This window comes from Microcaecilia unicolor, chromosome 5 (genome assembly GCF_901765095.1).
Source record: "Microcaecilia unicolor chromosome 5, aMicUni1.1, whole genome shotgun sequence".
NCBI lineage: Eukaryota > Metazoa > Chordata > Amphibia > Gymnophiona > Siphonopidae > Microcaecilia > Microcaecilia unicolor.
Genome location: NC_044035.1, coordinates 171,742,976 through 171,757,328, shown reverse-complemented (window position 1 = coordinate 171,757,328; position 14,353 = coordinate 171,742,976). Strand labels below are relative to the sequence as shown.

Genomic DNA, 14,353 nt, shown 5'->3' with positions numbered 1-14,353 from the left:
GTGTTGGGCTAATGTGAGATATAAATGTCATGAATAAATAAAGTAGAATCTTTGTATCCACTATAGCCGCGGTTCCCCAGGGTGCCGCAGCAAACTCACAGGGATGCCACAGCATATTTTCTTCACCTCCCTCCCACAGACCTACCAAGTCTCCTGCTGAGACACTCTGCCACCACCGCACTGCCACTACTGCTGCTCCCAATGAGCAGCAGCAGTGGAATAACAGAAAGCGAGTGCGGAGAGCATGCCGGAAAAGGCTGTGGCACACGCTTGTTGTTTTGTTTTGCCAGGCTGCTGCTACTCATCAGGAAAAGCAGCAGTGGCAGGAAACAGAAGATACTGGGTGGAAGGGGAAGGGGGGTGTGGAGAGAGAAAGGCAGGAGATACTGAATGTAGAGAGGGGAGGAAAAATGATTGAAGAGGGGTAGAGAAAGAAAGATGAGGACAGAAAGTGGGGATCATGCTGGATGGAAAAGGGCTGGTGAGAGAGAAGATGCTGGGTGGAAGGATGGGGAGAAAGGGGGAGAATATGGCTGGAAGGAGGGAGAGAAAGAGTGAAGACACTGGATGGAAGGAGGGAGATAAGGTGGACAGAAGCAGAATGGAAGGTAAGACTCAATACTATCGGCGGCAACAGTGGCAATGGCGGATGGGGGGGGGGGACTTGAGAGGAAATGAGTAGCCTAGGGGCGCTGTGACATGAGAAAAAGTTTGGGACTACTGCGCTATAGTGAATGGACACGGCACTTACAGTGCAGAAAGTTGGTGCAAGCAGGTACGTTGTGCTTTCAGCCAGCTTGGGGGCTTGAATTCTCTCTTGTAGTTACCCTTCTGGGTAAGGTTACCAACTGACTCCAATTCTGATTTTACTCCTATGATGTCTATGGAATTGTATCTGATTTTTCCAAGGAAGTTAGCAATACAAGTCTATAGATTGAGTGATGTAAAGCCAATAATGGCCCAGGTTTCCTGAATAATTTGGAGCTAGTTGGTTACCCAGTCAAATGAAAGGAAAAATTGAAAGAGGGCAAGTGAGAGAGAGGGATGATCCAGGGTAGATTGTTTTGGGACACAAAGCAAACTGATATGCTTTTGTGCTGGAGAATCTGATCTGCTTTGCTTAGGCAGGTAATCAGTTTGATTTGGTGTTAATGCAATATTCTGACAGATGAAAGTGCTTGCACAAAGCAGAGCACAGTTCTGTTTTGAAAGTTCTCATCCTGTACTTTTCCAGTTGCTGAAAGCTGTGATGCTGTATGCCAGAAAAATGATAAACAATTGCGCAAAAGTTTCTGAGGTTCTTACACTGCCCTTTGATTAGTGTTTCTCAATTCTAGTGACCCCTGTTAAACTTACTGAGGTCATTTCATTAATGTTTGTAGAAAACTAAAGCTCTACTTTATAGACTGTTTTGCTCTTCTTCTTCTTCTTCTTCTTTTTTTTTTTTTTTTTTTGGTAAATGTAAAAAACTATTTTATTAATCCAGCTTCAGATTTCAATGACCAGCCCCACATCTGCTCTCCTGCCAATGTGATCCTAGCTTATCTCCCATCCTTTGACAATGGTAGCACCTTACCTGTTCAGACCTTCACATGGATGGCAGTTGTGGCTCCTCCTCTGCCCTGAACAAGTGCCAGGGGGACCAAATTTTAGTCTAATCTGGGTGGCCTGGCACCTGTGATTTCACCAGTCTAGTGGACTGTCTTTTTTTTTTTTTTTTTTTTTTTTTTTTTAAGGACTCAACAAAAATGTACATGAGTTTTTGGGACTGTAAAGTTCAGATTAGTCTTCTGCTTATGTGATTTTTGTCTCCAGAAACCCACTATTTATATATTTAAGATACTGTGTGCTGCTTGCTCATCAGACATGTAACCATGGAAAAACTTAACCAAAGCTTTTCTTCTGTTTGCAATAACTTTTCAGCTACAGGATACACTGCAGCATTTCAATATATTGATGCCTTCTATTCCACACTCCCTGAGCTCATATCAGCAAGTGTAGAATAGTAGGTGTCATTAATCAATGATGGGTCTGTGCTTCCCTCTTATATTTAAATTTGTTTATTGTTTTTAAACATTTAACAAGAACACACTTGTTAATGTAATACAGCCATATAACATTCCAAAGAAAATTATAATATTTTAAGAAGAAAAAAGAAAGCAAACATTCAATAACTTCCTCTTAACATAGTAGTTATTGCCTCCTTAGACCACATTAATTATGGGAGATGGAAATGAATTAGAGAAGATTTATAATACATAGTAAATCAAAAGTAACACAGTGGCATAACATACCCAATTTATACTGTTTTGAATCAAGAAATGATATTAGGTGATCCGGTGAATAAAAGGTGTATTTAACCTGGCCCAGCTTTACAATGCATTTACACGGATATGCCAAAAAGAATATCCCTCCTATTGCAGATGTTCTAGATTTCAATGCCAAAAAGGCTTTTCTTCTAAGTTGAGTAGACTTCGTGACATCTGGGAAGATCTGAACCTTAATACCACCGAAACAGGTCTTTAAATTTTTAAAATAAAGTCTCATTATATTATTTAGGTCCTGTTCAAAAATCAATGACACAATCAAAGTGGATCTTACTGCTGTTTCATCTAAGGTTTGTTCCAGTATAGCTGATATGGGTATCCAAATTTGCGTTTTGAGGTGGTGGTTCTTTTCTCCATTTCTCCTTTGGGAATAGGAAGATAATATAACTTATTTATGGGCGGAACTGTTTCAAGAGGCATCTTTAATACTTCATTATCTTTTAAACATATCATATGGAGTAATCCCAAGTAACTTAGGAAAATTCAGCAAACGCAAATTTAGTCTCCTATTAAAGTTTTCAATCTGTTCAATTCTTTTCGGATATCAGTGTTATCTTTTATCGCAGCTAGTTTAAAGTCCTGTAAAGAATCGACATTCTTTTACATGTTTTGTACTTTTTCAGCTATCTCTGCTTGTAACAAGTCCACTTTAGTATTTAACTCTATAAATTTATTATTAAAGGCACGAACGTCACCTGATGTCTGCTGGAGGGTTAAATCCATTTCATTCAGTTTTTCCATATCATTCCAAGATTTACCTCCTGTTCTTTCCCTGAGAATCCTGCCTCTACTCTCCGTGTCTCCCATAACGAGTCCAGCCCCTCAGGAGCCTGCAGCCAAAACACTTTAGGTAGGCTGTAACACTCCTCTGGAACCGTCAGCGACGCGGACAAGGAGGTTTCAGTGTTGCTGGTGGAGAGAGAGATATTTCCTCTCCCAGCAGGGACTCTGCTTCCCCAGAAGTCCCTGCTATGGGATCCGTATCCTCTTTTTTTCACGGGGAGACCGGCGCGAAAAACCTCTCGAGCGCCGGTTGTGACGATGAAGGAGTCGAGGTAGGTGGGGGAATCTCATCAACCCCTTGCGTTTAGTATGGGGCATCTTTAAGCAAGAAAAAGTTCTTTCGCCAGTCGGGACTTCAGAGCTGCTTTCAGCGCGTCTTGTTATGCCGCCATCTTGATTCCGCCCCTAACTTGAAACCTGTACTTCCCTCTTATTAAGAAGCAGTGCTGAAGCTTGAGACACTCATTGTTCAGGAGCTCAGTTTTATATGTATTTCCTTATATTTGATGATGCTGTGCATACAGGGATCACAGCCATGGGAGAGAAATGTAGTGTGAGGATCTACCATCATATCTAGTGGTGACACTTTGTATGAACATGCCAGCTTTTGGAGGGAGTGAGTCTGTGGCCCTGACCTAATTCTTTGCTGTGATAGTTGGGTTTAGATAGAGATGCTAAATAAAACAATACGGTACAGAAACCTTGGGTAGTTGCACCTGAAAGCTCATGGCACTCTAGCCCAGTAGAAGCTGTACATATATGAGTTGGAAAACACAAAAGAACAGATCTGAACCTAAAGGGAAAAGGTTGTCCAGCCTTAAAATCAAAGTGGGTTGTTCCTTTCAAGGGCCAGAAATACTTACCCTGAGCTTTGTCTATATACCTCTGGAGTACAGATTCACTCATTAGGGCTGAATATTCCGTTTGGGTGCTTCACATGACTGCATTGTAGTCAGTCAAGTGCTGTAGATACTCTGTATAATTTATCCTCACATATAAGTCTTTCCCTAACTTTGAACCTAAATAGCAATAAAATGCAAATGACTCGCATATAAATTGCTATTCCTGCCCCTCTCCCTTCTCCGGGGTCTAGTGTCTCTTCTCCCATTCCTTCTTCCAGTCCTGTAGCCAGCACTTTCTCTCCCTTCCCTTCTACATGTGGCCACTGTCACACTGTCTCTTCATGCACTTCTCCCAGTCCTGAAGCCATGCACTTTCTCTCCTTCCCTTCCCCATGTGGCTGCTGTCACCCTATCTCTTCCTGTATGGCTCCAGAAGTGCTCTGCGTTGGTGTGGATCTTCCAGTAGAGGCCTGTACTCAACCATTGCCATATTCCTGCCTACCTCATCTACTGAAAGGACCTGCGCCACTGCAGAGCACTTTTGGAGGCAGTATAGGAAGAGGTAGGGGTGACAGTGGCTGCATGGGGAAGGGAAGGAGGAGAAGATGCTGGCCATGAACAAGGGGAAGGAATGGGAGGATAGGAAAGAGAAGGGAAGATGCTGGACCCAGGGTGAGTATGGAAAGTGTTGGACCTGTGCTTCATCTAGTGTATAGATAGCCTCCCTGACTTAAATTTTCTAATCTTACATTTTGTTTCTATCTGTTACGGTTTTTCTATCCCACTAATTTTAAATAATCAAAGCGGGTTACAGCACGTAGTCATTTCACTGCAATATCATTCACACTTCAAAATATTTCCTGAAGAAAAATGTTTTTAAAGACTTCCTAAATTGATAGTAGTGTGAATTCCCCAGAGTTGAATAGGAATTGAATTCTATATTATATTGAATTTTATGACCTATACACGAGTATCGAGCGCTAGCTAGGCTGCATTGATGCCAGTAGAATTTAGGATTAAATATAACATGTAATTTATTGGTTTTTCAAACTTTTATGGATTTAATGCCTTCAGTAATTTCTGCAAACCTTTCACTTGCACAAACCAAGATCTTTTAAGGGTCAGCATCATTGAATGTACTAGATGTGCCCTTTTTCCGGTTGATCCAATTGGAGGAATACAGATCTTCAGTTCTTTTACGTCATTGGGCCTATTTGTGGAATGGTTTATCTTTGTCACTGAGAGTGATTGAAAGGCCTTAAAAACGTATTTGTTTCACAATGCATTCAATGTGGTCAATTAAAAGATTGTATTTTTTTTTTCTTTAATGTTCATTTTTGTGATTTAATTTGTAGTTGTTAACCACTTAGAATTGTAGATTATGCAGTTTATACGTTTTAATAAATTAAATGGTATATTGAAGTATCAGGGTTCAAAATCTAAGGGTTGTATAGAAATTGGGAATTTTTACGTGAACTTGCTGTAAAGAGCATAAAATATTGGAAGGCTGATTTTTGTCCTTTTAGGAGTAGCCTAATGGTTAGTGCAGCAGCCTGAGAACCAGGGGAACTGAGTTTGATTTGCACTACAGCTCCTTGTGACTCTGGCAAGTCACTTAACCCTCTATTGTCCCAGGTACAAAATAAGCACCTGTACATAATGATTTTAACCACCGGCAGTATATCAAATCCCATCCCCTTTCCCTATCAAAAGTATGTAAATTGTATTCAAAAACCATTCAAGGTGGCATCTGAGGCTGACGCAGACCTTGGGAAATGTGTAACGGTGGCAATTACTTCTGTGCCCTGGGTTGCATTGGTAGATGATTAAAAGAATCTGTTTTCTTTCCTTTCACAGGCTGAAAGTCAGATAAGTGCAAAGAACTTGGACAAAGAGTACCTGCCCATCGCAGGTCTTGCAGACTTCAACAAGGCATCAGCGATGCTGGCCCTGGGTGAGAACAGCGAGGTGGTAAAGAGCAACCGGGTGAGAATGGCAATGGTTACACAGATTTTGGTGGAGGTCATAACACGGAATGCATGTTGGATTGGAATGGGCTCTTTTCCAATGTATCTGCTCCCTTTACACAGACAGATGTTACACTGTCTTACCTGGTGTGTTTGATTATCTGTAGGTCAACTAAGACTAAAATATAGCGTTGGCTAAAGCATACAAAATAATATCCTGCCTCTTGAGAGGAGAGTTTTACTGGTTTCCCCTTGGCCCCTCTTTTCCATAAGAAACAAGGACATTCCCTCCTAAGGACTTTTCCTTCACAGGTTTCGTGAAGGAAATAGCTCACACCATTCCATTTAAGTTAGAGAAAGAAGGAACCCAGGGCCAAAGTATTGGATATCCTTTAATTCCTCAATTCTCCTCTCCTTCCGGGAGGTTTGATAGTGCCTGTTCTCAAGGTCCTTAATATGCAAAGGAGAATTGAGGAAAATCCCCTCTGTGAACATGAAGGCAGACTCTATGAAGTCAAGAAGGCTCCCATGTTTCAAACAGCTCTATCACACCATTCAGTGGTGGATGAATCTGCCCTCAAGAGAACTAGAATCCAAACCTTAGCATTCCCTTGGGAGGTTGCTTTCATAGAAGGAAGATCTTTTAGAATGCTATGTTATTTTTCGCACATGGAATTATACCAGCTCTTTATGGATTTATGTAAGTTAAAAGATCTCAAATTATCACCCTTGAGCAAGTGGAGCTTAAGTGGCTAGAGGGGAATGAAAAGTATAGAAAGCACATGATCAGATCAACCTTTTGCTTTTGAGATGGCATTGAGGACTTCTGCTAATAGATATTGGAGTTCACAGGCTCTCATGGCTTTGGTATAGCATGCAAGGGAAGCCCATGGACATACATGTAGAGAATAGAATCTCTTCAGTGACAAGGTGAAGGCAATTGTTATAATAAAGGATCACTGCAACACACTCAGTTCACTCTCCAAAGCAATCTCCAGTCCTTCCTCATCTAGGAAGTATTTGAGTTTTCTGCCAAGAAAATGTACTACTCAGGCTGTTTTGTGCCGGTACAGCATACCGGCCCTTCCCCACCCCTGCACCCTTCCTCTTGCTCCCCTCTTCCCCGCAACCCTCCTTTTCTTTAGCAACTCGGCAGAGATTGAGAGGCTGCCAGCGTTGGGGCCTTCCCTCTGCGAGTCCCATCTATGCGGAAACAGGAAGTTGAAACAATGTAGACGGGACTCGCAGAGGGAAGGCCCCAACGCTGGCAGCCTCTCAATTGCTGCACTGGTTGATGCTGGGGTCCGGACTCTCAGGCAGGCAGCGGGAGAAGGAGGGTGAGCGAGGGAGGAAGAATCGTTGGACATAGATAGCAGGGGAGGACAGGGAGGAGAAAATCGCTGGACATGGATGGCAGGGGAGGGCGAGGGAAGGAGAATTGCTGGACGTGGATGGCAGGGGAGGGCGAGGGAAGGAGAATCACTGGACATGGATAGGGAGGGCAGGGGAGAGAGGAAACATGTTGGACATGGGAGGGGAGGGCAGGGAAGAGATAATCGCTGGGCATGGATGGGAGGGCAGGGAAGAGATGAGAAATGCTGGAAATGGATGGAGAGGTGAGCAGGAGATAGAGGAGAATTGCTGGACATGGATGGATGGAGGGGAGGGCAGGGGAGAGAGGAGAAACGCTGGACTTGGATGGAGGAGAGGGGAGAGTGAATTATTACTGAATATGAATACAGGAGAGGGAAGAGAGAGGAGAAATGCTGGACTTGGATAGAGGGGAGGAAAGAGAAAAGAAGAAGATGCACATGGATGGAGATAAGGGAAAGGGAAGAGAGGAGAAAAACTGCACATGGATGAAGAAAATAGGCAAAAGCTGGATCCACGTTATACCTCCTCTATTCAATTCTATGGAGGTCCCAACTTTTACATGGATGTAGGGCAAGAAATGAAGAAGAAAGGAGGAAAGTAAAGAAATAAATGGAAAGGAAGCCCTGTAAACAGAGTTAAGGGAACAGATAGAAGCAGAATCAGAGACTGGGATCAACATGATAAGAAAAACAAAGTGACCAGACAACAAAGGAAGAAAAATTATTTTAGTGTTTGGAATATGTCCATTTTGAGAATTTACATTTGCACTGAGTATGCTGGTGGTTTCAAGATATCCACAGTGCATATGAATGAGAGAGACTACCTGCAATGCCTCATTGTTATGCAGATCTATCTCAGTCATATTCATTGTGGATATCTTGAAACCTAACTGACTTGGGTGTGCCTAGAGAACTGGGTTGAGAAACTTTGCCTTAAAGGAGCTGTTACCTTCCACCATCCTCCTCCATCTCACTAAATTCAACAGGGACCTTGCATTTGTCCCAGTCAGAGAGCCCAAAAGCCACAGGCTACCAGCTGACGGAAAGCTTAGGGTTGTACATAAACAATAGCCCCACCCGAGTCCTCAGAATAAGTTGAAATAGTTACTAATGGCATTTCTTCAAACCTCCTCCAAATTGCTAACCAGGAGCCTCTCAATGGAGAAGGGTAGTTAGTGGGGTTCCTCAGGGTCTGTGCTGGGACCGCTGCTTTTTAACATATTTATAAATGACCTAGAGATGGGAGTAACTAGTGAGGTAATTAATTTGCTGATGACACAAAGTTATTCAAAGTCATTAAATCGCGGGAGGATTGTGAAAAATTGCAAGAGGACTTTGAGACTGGGCATCTAAATGGCAGATGACGTTTAATGTGAGCAAGTGCAAAGTGATGCATGTGGAAAGAGGAACCCGAATTATAGCTACGTCATGCAAGGTTCACGTTAGGAGTTACGGACCAAGAAAGGGATCTAGGTGTGTTGCTGCAGCTAAGAAAGCAAATAGAATGTTAGGTATTATTAGGAAAGGAATGGACAACAAAAATGAGGATGTTATAATGCCTTTGTATCGCTCCATGGTGCGACTGCACCTCGAATATTGTGTTCCATTCTGGTCGCTGTATCTCAAAAAAGATATAGTGGAATTAGAAAAGGTGCAGAGAAGAGCGACGAAAATGATATAGGGGATGGGACAACTTCTCTATGAGGAAAGGCTAAAGCAGCAAGGGCTCCAGCTTGGAGAAAAGGCAGCTGAGGGGAGCTATGATAGAGGTCTGTAAAATAATGAGTGGAGTGAAACGGGTAGATGTGAAGCGTCTGTTTACGCTTTCCAAAAATACTAGGACTAGGGGGCATGCAATGAAGCTACAATGTAGTAAATTTAAAACGAATCGGAGAAAATGTTTCTTCACTCAACGTGTAATTAAATTCTGGAATTCGTTGCCAGAGAATGTGGTAAAGGCGGTTAGCTTAGCGGAGTTTAAAAAAGGTTTGGATGTGTTTTTTTTCCCCCCTCCCCCCCTCCTCGCTCTCTTTGTGTTTTGGTTGTCTGCTTGATGTTCATACTGTCTTGAGATGACTGGATGAATACGGGGAGGGGAGGAGAGATGGGAGAGAAGGAATATGAAGGGATAATAAGAGACAAATGAACTGATTGAAAATCTTAGATATTTGTAACGAACCATTAAATGATCCAAGTAAAGGCTGACTTAGGGGAGGGAACTATATGGGATAGAAAGTATATGGACAGCTCGGGGTACGGATAGTCTGCTTGAGCATTGGGGGGGGGGGGGGAAGGGATAGGGAGGGGTTAACATGTAGAATGGTTTAATGGAATTCACAGTATAATAGGTGTATTGATGATGTGTGTAAATGTATGGGGGCACATTGATCTGGCGGGATTGATAGACACAACAGTTATCGTTAGATTAACATAATCTGGGGGATGGGGTAGGGCCATATTGTTGAAATCTAAAAAAAGGTTTGGACGGCTTCCTAAAGGAAAAGTCCATAGACCATTATTAAATGGACTTGGGGAAAATCCACTATTTCTGGGATAAGCAGTATAAAATGTTTTGTACTTTTTTGGGATCTTGCCTGGTATTTGTGATCTGGATTGGCTACTGTTGGAAACAGGATGCTGGGCTTGATGGACCTTTGGTCTTTCCCAGTATGACAATACTTGCGTATTTATGTACTTAAACTACTTATCAAGGAGCTCTCCTATCTCCTAGAGACCAATGTGATCAATCCCATCTTACTAGGGTAAAGAGGGTGGAGATTTTATTTGAAGTATTGAATTTTGTGCCAAGAAGATGTATCCAGCAAGAACCAGACAACTGCAACAATTGGGTATTTCCTGATCACAAGGAAAACAGGTATGCAGTGCTAACCTAGACCTGAGGACATTGAACAGATTTCTGGTTTGAGAAAAGTTTGGTTTTCCTTGTAGCCCTAATTCTCTTTTTCAAAAAGGGAACTGGTTATGTTGTCTGTACTTAAAAGAAGCGTGTACCTACATAGAGAGTCTCCCTATCACTTGGATGTATCTCAGATTCATAATAGGGAAACTCCATTACTGGTATTGCATTCTTCATTTGGCCTAGCTTCAGATCTTTATGTATTTATGAAATGTTTAACTGTGGTGGCTGTGTGCTTACACAGACTGGGGCTGGTCAAGAGCTCTTTTCAGGAAAAGAGTTCAGTGATCAGTATACAAAACCACATGGATGTTGTTTTACCCAGAATCTCACTTGAGCCCTTCACCTCAATTTAGAATTCATAGGAGTTCTGCTAGATGTGACTTAGACAAAGGATTTCCATGCTCATGCTTTGTAATACAGGAGATAAGTGAGCAGACATTTGCATGGGACGTGTTGTGATTGTTAGGCCATATGCCTTCAGTTGTTCCTATAACATCCTTGGCCCATCTCAAAATGAGGCGAGCCCAATGAACTCAAGCCAGTCAGAGCTTTCAAGGTGTAGTCCAAGTCATCAGGCAAACAACTTTTTGCCCTGAGGGTTGAACCAGGTGGATCTGGAAAAAGTAGTACCCTTCCAAATATTCTCCAGTTCAGAATTGTCTGAAGCATGAACGCACACAAACTGGGCTGGGGAGCTTATGTGAAAAGAGTTTCACACTAAGAGCATTTGTTCTGCTCAAGAGAATATGCACCAGATAAGAGTAAGGATAATCTGGAGTGCTTAAGCCTTCAGAGGTCGGTTGGCCTTGGACAATTGGGTAGCCATTTACTACATCAACAGGTTTGTACTTTTCTCTGTTGGGCAAACTGGGCTAGTTCAACCTCAGAGCCATCTGTCTGGCTGGGAAAGAGTATGTCCTGGCAGTCCTGTTAAGTCAGTTACTAGAAATACATGAGTGGTCCATGGTCTCCGTAGTAGTGAAGAGAATATTTTGCAAGTGTGATATAACTGCTGTAGACCCTTCGCTTCTTTCCTGAACAGGAAGATTTCTCAGTTTTGCTCCATGACGTGGACTCATGACAAATTAGCCTTGGATGCCTTCCTCCTAAGTTGCAGGGTGGGGATGTCTTGTGTATATGTATTATTTGATCTTGCGGCTGGTGAAAACTTTGGGCATGACTGGAACACTATGCTACTCATAGCTTTGTGTTGACTGAGACAGTTTCCCCCCTCCTCCTTGAACCATCCATCAGGAAACCACTCAAAATTGGGAATAATCAAAGTTGGGAATTTCCTAATAGTACTAACTCGGATGCAGAGGAATTTGTTGCTCCCTAATCCTCAGTCTGGATAAGTGAAGATAACCAGAATCTGCCTGATGAAAGCCAGAAGAACCTGAGACATACTGGAGAGCCTCTACCAGGAGATTAGATTCAGGTGGAGGTGGTTCCATGTGACATTAAGGCCCTAGACCCCTTTTCATGTCTCGCACAAAAACTGCTTGAATATATTCTGTAACTTTGTCAGATCTAAAAGCCAACTTGACATTCATCTTGGTGCAGTTGTTCCATAGCACCATTATGTAGAAGGTAAACCCATTTTTCAGTCTTTTGTGATTCAGTTTATGCAGGGCTTACGTCTACCGAAAACTTTTCAAGCCATCCTATGTGTTGGGTATTCAATGTGGTGGTTACCCAGCCAATAAAAACTTCCTGTGAGTTTATAGATTCCTGTGATCTGAAAGGCCCTTTTTGTGGTGGGGGTTGCGTTCCACACAGTTCTGGCATTGGCTTGCAAAATCTAGCTTTCTACTTGGAGTCCACCCAGCATTTGTTTTGATTCCATCAAGCTTGGGATTGCCATTGCCACCTGAACAACTGCATCTCCTTCACTTACAACCAGGCAGGTGTAAATGTAGACCGTTATGTTAAGGTTAACAACATCAGAACCATGGCGGTAGTGGTAGGCCTCCATGGCACCAGATGGTTTTAAAACAATGTTATTAGACATCAGAAGGTAGTAAAAAAAAATAATAATAAGTAAAAGCTTAAGAAGGTGGTAATGTTGCAACATTATGACTTCAGTCCATACATTCACATTTCATTGTTTGGAAATGGATTCCCAGTGAGACAGTAGGTTTGGTCAATCTGTGAGGTATGGTATCCCACTGAGTCCTTACTAGGACCCATTTTTATGATTTCCACATTGCCTTATTTCATTTTTTTTTTTGCTCTAAAATTTAAAAAGCCCGTTCCTCTCCTCCCTCCCCTCCCCCCCCCCCCCCCCCCCAAAAGTCTGTTGGCAATCCTCTATTCTTCCTCCCCACACACACACACATTTTGTGAGGGCATTCTAAACATCCTTGTCCTCAGAGAAAACAGATTATTTAGCTGACAAGATAAGATAAGCCCTCACATAATCCTACCACCTTTCCATGGAGTTATATTCCATATACAGCTACTTAAAAAATGATGCAGCACAGAAAGTACTGTACATGCACAGATAAGCAGTTTCTACACGCTTGTAAAGCATTCCTTCACAGGCACCAGATGGCATCACCCATTTGCAAGGACTTTTATCTTGCTGTCCATGAACACCTGCTACAGGTAAGTAACTTGGTTTTATTTATGTTATAGTTTGATTTTAAGGTTTAGTTTGTTTTCATTTCAGCTTTTGTTATAATACGCTTCGGGGTTTTTTTTTTTTTTATAACATGATGCAGTATATCAAATTTGATATTAAAGGTCTTGCTGGCATGTCACCAGGGCCGCCAAGAGTGGTGGGGGGGGCAATATTCCCCCGTGCCTGGTCTCCAAGGGGGCACGGTACCAGGGTCTGTTTCTCTCCTGCTCCTGACAGGACCCGGGTGATCATGCCGTCCCGCGGGTGATCATGCCGTCCTGACAGGAGCAGGAGAGACACAGACTCTAGCGCTGGGCCCCCTTTAGAGGCTGGGGAGGAGCAGACACAGGATTCCAAATTGGGTTTGGCATCTGGGTCTCTGGTTTGGCTGGCAGGAGTCCCCAAGTCCCACCAGCAGAAGCCTTCCTCCAGTGCTGTTCTCCACTGCGTTGCCTGTCTTTCAGCTGCCTCCCCTTGCAGGGCAGGCAATGCAGTAGAGAACAGCCCTGTAAGAAGGCTTCTGCTAGCAGGGCTTGGGGAACCCTGCCAGCCAAGGTATGTGGAGTTGCGGCAGGAGGCAGGGAGGTGGGGCAAAATGTGCCCACCCCTCCCTAGTTTGGGCTCCAGCTCCCCCACCCAAAGTTTTGAAGACTGGCTATGCAGCGTCCTGGGGGAGCAGCTATGATGGCCCTGCCTGTGGGGGGGGGGGGGGGGGGCAACAACAGCAGTCCTACACCAGGCATGGCTCAGTCTCTCGGTGGCCCTGTATGTCACAACCATGCCTCCCAAAACTTTGTACTACCAAAACATTATAAACAGTGAGCTCTGTTCTACCCCAAAACTACTGCATGTGCCAGCCATTTCTATCGCACAGCCCTTCTGCTCCTGTTCTAGTCACTCCCACGGCTATGGATAAAATGACTTAAAACCCCATCTAGTCCTCCTGAGACGATTAGGACAGTTGAGGTCGTTTCAAGGCAGGCACAATTTTTCTGTCATTAAGATTATTTAAAATTGTAAATACCTGCTTATACTAGGAAAGTAGGAACACTCCTGGGAGAGATCTGCTTAGCTTCTTACCCCTTGTACTCAATGTTAATGACCTGTTGTTCTCTTCTCAGTTTGTCACAGTGCAGAGTATTTCAGGAACTGGATCCCTTCGCATTGGAGGAAACTTTTTGGTAAGCTCCCTCTTTTATTTCTTTCTTTCTTTTCTTTTTTTTTTAAATTTCTTTTCAGCTCATTATGGACAGGAAGGTCAAAGGGTGGTTTTGTGGGTATGTTTCTTTTGGAAGGGTGGGCAGGGGCATACGGGTGGTAATGTTTTTACTGAATGCTCTTTCTTTTTTATTTATTTATTTATAATTTCAAACAATAATATACAAGATATCCTTGCTTAAGTAATACAGAGAAACAAGTCCTGCAAAATCATTTAAGTAGTTAATAAAGAAAAAAAGGAAAAAAAAACTAGTCTCCCTTTCTTAGACCACAAACTTTAGAGAGGGGGAGGACAGGAAA

The 14,353-nt window shown here is 42.9% G+C and overlaps 1 protein-coding gene across 1 annotated transcript in view; it reads left to right on the top strand.

The window, feature by feature from the left end:
* The window catches only part of GOT2 (glutamic-oxaloacetic transaminase 2), a 110,660-nt gene that overhangs the window by 14,578 nt on the left and 81,729 nt on the right, over nucleotides 1-14,353 (top strand). Inside the window, exons 3-4 of the mRNA XM_030203597.1 lie at nucleotides 5,810-5,938; nucleotides 13,957-14,016. Coding sequence (XP_030059457.1) covers nucleotides 5,810-5,938; nucleotides 13,957-14,016 — 189 coding nt within the window. The remainder of the gene's footprint in view (nucleotides 1-5,809; nucleotides 5,939-13,956; nucleotides 14,017-14,353) is intronic.